At 37.8% G+C, this 8,973-nt stretch overlaps 1 protein-coding gene across 3 annotated transcripts; it reads left to right on the forward strand.

Annotated features, from left to right (window-relative positions):
- The first annotated feature begins 3,781 nt into the window (after window positions 1–3,781).
- Window positions 3,782–8,342, forward strand: LOC117627428 (probable serine/threonine-protein kinase PBL21). 3 transcript variants are annotated; one of them, XM_034359531.1, is made up of 7 exons: window positions 3,782–4,369; window positions 4,474–4,509; window positions 4,748–4,914; window positions 5,184–5,373; window positions 5,826–6,217; window positions 6,377–6,725; window positions 7,943–8,342. In XM_034359531.1, the coding sequence occupies exons 1-6, from the start codon at window positions 4,291–4,293 to the stop codon at window positions 6,683–6,685; spliced, it is 1,173 nt and encodes a 390-aa protein (XP_034215422.1). In that variant the 5' UTR covers window positions 3,782–4,290; the 3' UTR covers window positions 6,686–6,725; window positions 7,943–8,342. The 3 variants fall into 3 exon arrangements, with proteins under 3 accessions (XP_034215422.1, XP_034215423.1, XP_034215424.1); XM_034359532.1 differs by lacking the exons at window positions 3,782–4,369; window positions 4,474–4,509 and having other exon boundaries at window positions 4,814–4,914; window positions 5,083–5,373; XM_034359533.1 differs by lacking the exons at window positions 3,782–4,369; window positions 4,474–4,509 and having other exon boundaries at window positions 4,834–4,914; window positions 5,164–5,373.
- The last annotated feature ends 631 nt before the right edge of the window (window positions 8,343–8,973 follow it).

Below are 8,973 nucleotides of genomic sequence, written 5' to 3' on the forward strand. Positions count from 1 at the left end.
CTTCTTCACTCATTTAAATATTTTTACAACTTCATTTAAATATTTTTTACAATTATGTATATAATGACAATATTTATTGTTTGTTTAAAAAAAAAAAAAATCCAATAACTTTATTTAAAGTGCATTTAAATAGAAAATGGATAGATTTGTTTGGGTTTTAAAAATTGAAACTTAAAAAATAAATTATTATTTTATATGTTCTAATTTACACCAATGCCCCCTGAAACTACGGTCAAATCTCACATTGCTCTCTCAAACTTAAAGTGGCCCACTTACCCCACTTGATCGAGATTTGGTGAGCCACTTTACCTTCTGCCGTCAACTCCATCCAAAAGTTTGTTAACTTTTGATGACGTGACAATGGTATTTTTGTAATTTCGTACGCACGAATCATTATCCACCAATTGAATAGGTGACATTGCAAGTGGAGCACAATTTTTTAATGACATGGATTCCTTGTGGATAAAATAAAATAAAAAATTCTTTAATTAAATAAATTAAATTAAAAAAAATTCAAACCCATCAGCATTCTTCCCCTCCCTGCGTATCAACCCTACCCACCCAGCCCACAGCCGCCTCCCCACCCACATAGCCTCACCTCGATCTCCCCAACCTGCGCACCTCCCCAAACCTAGTAGCCCCTACCCATCCTAGAGCACCTATTTGATTGGGGCACTGCGAAGAAATCAACGGTGGGAAATGAGTTTGAAAGGAGGGAGAGAGGAGGAGGAAATAGAAATGGGTTTCAGGCCTCGTTTGCGGTGTTTGAAACATGAGGGTTAGATGTTATGGTTAGATGATAACTCAATAGGTTCTTATGGGATCTGATTGGATGGCTTTTAGTCTGCGTAGTGCACTCCATTTGTAAAGGTTTTCATTGGTTTGATGCATATGGATCATTGTTTTTGGTTATATAAAAAAAAAGATAGGGAGAGAGGGGAGTAGGAGAGAATGAGAGAGTGGGTTGGGAGGGGCGAATCTGTGGGTAGGGTTTGTATGGCTTCAATGGTGGTTGGAATTGGGTATGTGATTTGGGGTTAGGTGCTAGAGGTGGATTATGGGCCATCGTCGAGGGAAGAGGTGGTTGGAGTTGGAGTAGGGAGGTGGTTAGAGATGGGGTGGGGCTGCTGAAATTTATGGAGAAAATTTTCAAGTTCTAGGTGTGTGCTGTGAGTTGGGTGATTAGGTGGGGATTTGGATTAGATTTGTTGCAGGAGGTGGTGGCTGGCATATGCCGTAGATGGGACGAGTCGGCGGCTGTTTGGGGGTTTTTATTTTTGAGAAGATAGTCAGAGGATGGGGTGTGTCTAGAAAGAGAGAGAGAATGAGAGAGTGGGGATTTTTTTTTCTCTCTGTTTTTAAACATGTTAAATTAATTTTTTTTTTAAAGAATTGTTTAATGTAGTTTTTTATGTTTTTATTTTTATTTTAAATTATTAGAGTATTTAATTATGTGGAGGTGGGCTCAATATAGGAAGTGAGATAAGATTGAGCTAGGATGGACTAATCTTTCCTAGATAGATTTCTAGATTGAGCTCATGGAGTTGATAAAGAGGAACAACTTGTCAAGCTTGGCTGTGAAGTCATTTTTAGCAGGACTATCAAAGCAAGGGTCTTTAAATGCTTATTTATTATCTTAAAAAATAAGGGTTAATTATAGTTTAGTACTTTGTGATTACACCCTTAACCTTAAGACATGTTAGTCTCTACATTCTCAATTTTTACAATAACATACTCCGGTCTTTTAAATTTGTTACAATGTGATTCCACTATTAGGTTTTCCGTAAGATCTCTCCGTTAGTTGCCTATATGGCACTATGGGTCTCAAATTTTTTAAAATTTTTTAAAATTGTAAATTGATTAAAAAAAATGATTAAAATATTTAAAAATCCAAATTTTAAAAAAAAAAAAAAAACTCTCTCTTTCTCTCTCCGCTGAACCTCTATCTCACAACCATCCAGCATCCCGCCCAACTCCGATTTTCTTTTCATCCCTATCACCATCACCTTCCAACCCTCAACAAACCCAAAACCCCAACCCAATAACCATTTAGAACCCCTCCCTCTCCCCCTTCCCCCCTCCCAATTTCTTCTCCCTTTGCCTCGACCCCAAACTCTAGGCCCACCCAACAACCACAGCTCGTCAACCACACTCTCTCCATCGTCTAGACTTCTCTCTCCTCTCCGCTCTCAACTCTCAACTCCCATCTCTCTCTCTCTCTCTCTCTCTCTCTCTCTCTCTCTCTCTCTCTCTCTCTCTCTCTTCCCATTATCAAATCTTATTCACAGCTTGAAACCCACACACTTCAACACCTGTTTCTTGTCTGATCCCATCAAATTCCCACCCCACTTTCTATGAAACCAACAAACAAATCAACCGATTTCCCAACCCATCATCAAAACGCCACCATTTCGGCCGCACCTGGGTAGGATGCCCAGTAAACGATGTGCAAAGCTCGAGGGAAGAAGACAAAGACATATACTGTTTATCCAAAACAACAACAAACACCTTATAATATTATAGATAAACAGTTAGTACTATCCAGAATAGATTAATACTATCCAACAAAAATTAGTTAATATAGTCCGACGTACCAAACGAGCCCTTAGGCCCGGTTTGGTGGGCTGGACTGGATGTCACTTATTCAATTAAAACGGACATAGGTCATAACCATTTATTGGTGGGCTTAATATGCATCAAGGACTGGATGTGGTTATTGGACACCAATCCATAATAATACAGGCTCTAGAACCCATCGATAGACATGGGTTTTGAAGCCAGCCGAGTCGTCTTGCGAGAGAGAGCACACATCTGGTTTGGTTTGTTGCCTTCTCTCTTCTTCTCTCTCGATCTCTTCCCCTTTGCCATATCTTTAGGTCGACGCGACGATGTCGTTACACAGACACTCCTATCTCATCCTCCTCCCAACTTCATCAGCCAGCTCAGCACCAAGGCCTTGAGGAACAGCAACAACATCGACGTCGCACAGATCGTTGTAAGTTCCAATCGATCTGGCCAACCTTTCGGCTCATTTGAAGGAGGCCTTGTTCTTGAGATTTGATTTGAAAGAGGCCTTGTTCTTGAGATATGATGGGAAAGAGGCTTGTTTTTTAGATATGATTTGAAGGAGGCCTTGTATTTGAGATTTGATTTGAAGGAAGCTTTCAACTAATCGCGATTCTTGCTAGTAGATTAGTCCAATTGCATTTCGAGAATTGTCTTCATTATTATAATTTTTATAAATTTATTAAATTTTTTTTTAAATTTGCTATTTTTGTTCCAGTCTTACAATCTCAACTTGGTGTTTATATCAAATTCCAATAAGTCGAGTTTATTATATCCAATTCAATCTGATCTATTACAAAACAAAAGAATTGAAATAAAATAATAAATTAGGCCCACATAATTTCAGGAGTAGCCCACGCGGTAGAAGAAATGGATGTCGATACGTCATCGCACTGAGGCCTTTTCGCGTATAAAGAAACAACGAATCGGAATCCAATGTCGGTAGGAGAAAAAGCGAGTCAGGTGAATCCGAAACTTGCTCAATGTCAGTGTCAACAACGGTAAATTCAACCAAACCACAAGGGCAACAACGTAATATCAAACCAGTAGCCAACCGGAACGTTTAAATGCGAGAAGAGAAATCAGATTGATAACGATGGAGAGAGAGTACTTGGAAGAAACCATAAATGCAAAGTATTCAGAGCCCCAAAAACACAGCGCAGGTTCATGGGACCCACGTCAGAAATTATTTATTAAAACTTATGAAAATTCAATTTCTTATGAAATAAAAATTAGAAATTGGAACCTAAAATCCAGTTGTTATCTTAGACCACCGCTAAATGCGTTAAGCTCGCAGCACAGAGCAGAGCTCACTTGTCAAAATTTAGCGTAAAAACCCATTTTCTTGCTGTACGCGTTGTCAAATATATTTATTTTATCTCGTTTTTGCCCTCCATTTCCTTCCAAAAATGCCAATTCGGCGAATTGATATTTTTTAAAATTTAATTTAATTGGGTAGTTTATTTAATGATTTGCTATTTTTGTCAATTTATTTGCGTTTTTTGGTTGATATTAATGGTTAGCATATAAATCTAAAATCATATCCAGTTGGGTTTATATTGATTGGGAATTTTTTGTTGTCGGGAGCGCGTAAAGGTTTCGCCTTCTGAATCTCTCCGGCTAGGGAGGAGAGAGAGGACAAAAGCTTATCTGTTTGTAGATGAGAGTTAGGGTTTTTGTTTTTTAGTTTTTGCATGATTAGTTATATACATGGAAGCTTAAGGTATGAGTTGCTTTAGTTGCTTCAGTCCTCGCCGGAAAGATGTCAGCAAGGTCGAAATTGATAATGGCACTCGATCCTCAGGTCTGCCAATTACTCTTTTAAGTTTTAGTTTTTGACCCAATGGGAACTTCTTCTTTTTTGTGTTTGATTTGTTGAATGTAAGTGTATTTTGGCCGAAATTGCAGGTAGTGGGAAAGGGAGAGGGCACTCTGATGATACTGGTAAGTACCCATTTCATGAAAATTTAGAATTTTTCTGAATTGGAATTCTTTGTTTCGTACAATTGTGATCCTAGTTTTGTGTAATTTGAGATTCAGCTGTTTACTCCACTCAGTTCTGATTTTTATGGTTGGAAATTTAACACACATCATATGAAATTTTGAACTTCAGTATATGTTTTTTTTCCTGTGCTTGTGGAATTGAGTTTTGTAGGAGTTGAGTTATGTTATATATGTGCAGAGAGTGGGAGGGGAAAAGGAAAGGGTGGTAACAATTCGCAGCAAAGTGTGGCTCGTAGTTTCACATTTCGCGAACTTGCAGCAGCCACGAAAGGCTTTAGGGAGGTGAATTTGATTGGGGAAGGAGGTTTTGGAAGGGTTTACAAAGGCCGGCTTGATGCAGGCCAGGTAAGTTGCAGGGCTTTTTCCCACGTTCGTATTACTGTTACTCCATTAATAGTTGTATGAAATTTTATAAGGAAACTGTTATGCACTGTGATATGTATTGCTGGTTATCAATGAAAGAAAAATTTATTATTTTAGAGAATTAATATCTTTTCTTATATCCTTCATTAGATGGATGAAAACTTGAGCCGCCAGATGTTGTCCACATATCATTTGTTGGACTATGTTGAATTCAATGTTTATGTGGTGCAGCTTTTGATTTCTATGACCAGGTTGTCGCAATTAAACAACTTAATCATGACGGTCTTCAAGGGTTTCAAGAATTCATCGTGGAGGTTCTCATGTTAAGCCTACTACACCATACTAATCTTGTCACATTGATTGGCTACTGTACTGATGGAGATCAAAGACTCTTAGTCTACGAGTACATGCCAAGGGGGAGTTTGGAAGATCATCTCTTTGGTAAGTATCTCGATGGTTAAGGACAGTACGTTCTTATCCATTTTATAGTTTCTAATTGAATTATTTTCCTCTTATGCAGTCCCTTGTGTCTATGGATAGCCTGGTTCTTTTAGGTGCCCATAAATGGCTGTATATTTATCACATTGGGAAAGTATGGGTGTTTTACATAAAAAATGTTGGTTGACAGGAATAGTGTGGAAAATTGAATTTTGGATCATTGAATTGGATTTCTATTTAACTTTTTATTTTTTGGTATGTTGGCTTTCTATTAATTTCTGGAAGCAATATCTTAACTCAACTTCAGTAATACCTTTCCTGCTATTGAGGATGGCTTAAGGAAACATTGGATAACCTCTAAATAAATCATATAATCTTTCTTTAGCAGCCCCTTTTCTTTATTATTATATTTCCATTGTATTTGAACTAACAGATTCGGTACTTTATGTTTTCAGATCTGAGTCCTGATCGAGAGCCACTGAGTTGGGATACTCGTATTAAGATAGCTGTTGGTGCGGCACGGGGCCTTGAATATCTCCACTGCAAAGCTAACCCACCAGTTATCTATCGTGACTTGAAATCAGCAAATATACTGCTGGACGATCAATTCAATCCAAAGCTTTCAGACTTTGGGCTTGCTAAACTTGCACCTGTGGGTGACAAAACTCATGTTTCAACGAGAGTGATGGGAACGTACGGGTACTGTGCACCAGAATATGCCATGAGTGGAAAATTGACACTTAAATCTGATATTTATAGCTTTGGCGTGGTTATGTTGGAGCTGATTACTGGGAAGAAGGCAATTGACTGCTCTAAGAGGCCAGGAGAACAGAACCTAGTATCTTGGGTGAGTATATTTCTATTTCCCTTTCTATCTTGCTTTCTCAACAATCAGGTTTTGAATTTCATATACCTTTGTGGAATTTCTAAAATTTCCTATTGGAAACAATTTTTTATGATTATTTCTTGATATCCTTTTCAAACACCTTTGTTTTCATAAATGCAGTCTCGTCCATTTTTGAAGGACCGGAGGAAGTTTGTTCAATTAGTTGATCCTCTGTTGCAAGGACGCTTCCCAGTTCGTTGTTTGCATCATGCTGTTGCCATTACTGCCATGTGTCTTCAAGAGCAACCAACTTTCCGTCCTCTTATTGGTGATATTGTTGTAGCACTTGAGTATTTGGCCTCACAGAGCTACAAACCAGACCTTCGTAAGGCTGGGGTGCATAGTCCTTCTTCGTCATCACCTTCACAGCAGAACAGGAGTTTTTTCTCTCCAGCGTCAGATTGCAGAACGAGTAAAACTTTTGCTTAAAAGTTATTTGGGACAACCTGCGGCCTGTACTCTGATAGATGTAAGGCAAATCACATTTTGGAAAAAATTTGGCTTTATTTGGTTACACATGTTTTTCCATAATTAGAGAAACAGAATAGTCATTATTACTGTTTGGTAAAGCATATATGATGTTGCTTTGCGTGCATAAATTTTTCTAAACCCGAAAAAACATTTAAAGAAGGAAAAAGGTTCTCATATCTTTGTTTTCCACATTGTGGTGGATGTTTTAATTGGTTCGTCAACTTCACCTGTGTCAACCATTAGAATAGGTTATTGAGTAGCATGAGAGGATCCTACTGTAATCTTTTTGTCCTCTATCTGGTGTTAGCAGCTACTTTATGATCCTCCATTGAAAGGAGATTTAAAGTCCTCTCAGATCATTTGAATTCTGTCACTGGGTTTTATTCCTTATTGCCAAAAGTATAGAGCATTAAAGTGTCATATCAACTTCTTTTTCTTTAGATAAGAGCCGTATCGTTTTGATTTGTCCCAGAAGCAGTTCTGTTATTCATTTATACATGTATATATTTTTGTCTGGGGTTCAATTCTGAAGGACCTTGCCCTTCTTATGTTATAGCTATCTGAAGGAACTTTGTCCCAAGCAATGGATATTGTGTCACTTGTTTAGTATTGAGTGCAAAAACACTATACTGATCAGGCCTGTGGTTTGCTTCCACATTGTCTGGGCTTCAATTCTTCAATGTAGCTAACTAGCTGTTTTCTAGAGTTTCCTTCATTCATTGTAGGATTCCACACACACCCACTCCCCACCTGCCGTGCCCAGATTCAAGTCCGAGTTCAAAAAAAAAAATTATGATAGTTTTTGCTGCGTACATAATTTCTTTATTTAATTGGCCTGTATCGTGTTGTCCGAGCATTGTTTAAGATTTCTTGATTCCTGAGTGAAAGGGAAGCAGATTGTTTGATAGTCCCTGATCATAAATGCATCAACTTATGTTGTCTGGCGAACATGCTCTTTTGGATTTCCCAAATGCAAGTTTGATGTCCCATGTTGTGCTGTGATTCAATGTAACAGCAACATTTATAATGACAGTTCATCCTCGTTTTCCCTTCCATTTTTGTTCTTTTTTTTCTTGGCAGCTATTGTAATTTGTATTGTGTATTGTAAATGGCAATGTTTTAGACATTGGTCTGTGTGTAAATGACTGATTAGGCAAGTTATTGATAATTTTTCCATACTAGCTGTTGTAACGTGCTCCAAATGTGTGCTTGCAGGTGCCTATCCTTGTCAAACTCAGAAGAAAAAGAAAAGCCCCCGAAGACCAATGTAATATACACACGTGAAGAATTGGTATAGAAATGTGCAAAAGTATGTATATATATTTGGGTTTGGACATGTAGCATTTTGGTAAATTAAAATTCAGGTTCTTTTAGTTGTGATTTAGAGGTCATAAACTGTCTTCTATTGGTGCCAAAGCTTGTCTCTGTTTCGTCAAAGGAGGAAGAGTTTTGTGTTAGATCAAAAAACAAATAACTGCATCCTTTACCCTACAAGTTAACTGAATGGAAAAACGAGACTTGGAGGTTTCGGTTCTTTTGAACCCAGAACCTCTTGCTTTCAGAGCTTTGTAACCATGTTAGACCACCATTGAATCTCGAAAGCTCAAGTTATTAACCGTTGAGTTAACAATGTATATCAACCGTTTCCAAAGAGAAGGAAATGAAGTTTTGGAAACGAAGTTAATACCGGACTTTGATTCTTACTTTCTTGCTATCTCCGATCATCATGAAATTGATATGCTTGTGAATATGGATTGTGAAAAAGGTAACCATTGCCGTGGGACTAACAGGACAAACATGGATTTTTCTTATAAAAATTAGTATATGACATTCCCTATGCTAGCTGTGGACTTGGAAGTCCGTTGGAAGAATGCTACTGTCAGTCGCCTGTCCGAGTCGATGAAATCTGACTGACAGTTGTTGTTTATAAAGTTATTCATTCATGACAATAGTTTGCTGATACTAGTGAAGTTTAGCTACTCTTCTTCATCCAGAACATCTCTAATGATCTGGAGACTTTTATGCATTACAGTGATTGACACATGCCTGAAGCTTTTAAGCATAAAGCTAAAGCTTCACCTACAGTACAGAACCACATGGTTTTCTGGAAACAGGTAGTAGTGTAAGTAAATAACGTGTATTGGTGTTGATACATCGTACGTAAGGAGAAACACTAATATAAAACGGGAATATCACTGTTTTGCTATATCCAACTAACCATGATTACACAAGTTTTTCTGCTACAA

Source organism: Prunus dulcis, chromosome 5 (genome assembly GCF_902201215.1).
Source record: "Prunus dulcis chromosome 5, ALMONDv2, whole genome shotgun sequence".
Taxonomy (NCBI): domain Eukaryota; kingdom Viridiplantae; phylum Streptophyta; class Magnoliopsida; order Rosales; family Rosaceae; genus Prunus; species Prunus dulcis.

Excerpts from the sequence above, each read along its gene's own strand:
- LOC117627428 (XM_034359531.1), top strand. The coding sequence starts at position 4,291 with ATGAGTTGCTTTAGTTGCTTCAGTCCTCGCCGGAAAGATGTCAGCAAG. Across the intron at positions 4,510-4,747 it reads AGGGCACTCTGATGATACTG|AGAGTGGGAGGGGAAAAGGA; the intron begins GTAAGTACCCAT and ends ATATATGTGCAG. Across the intron at positions 4,915-5,183 it reads GCCGGCTTGATGCAGGCCAG|GTTGTCGCAATTAAACAACT; the intron begins GTAAGTTGCAGG and ends TTCTATGACCAG.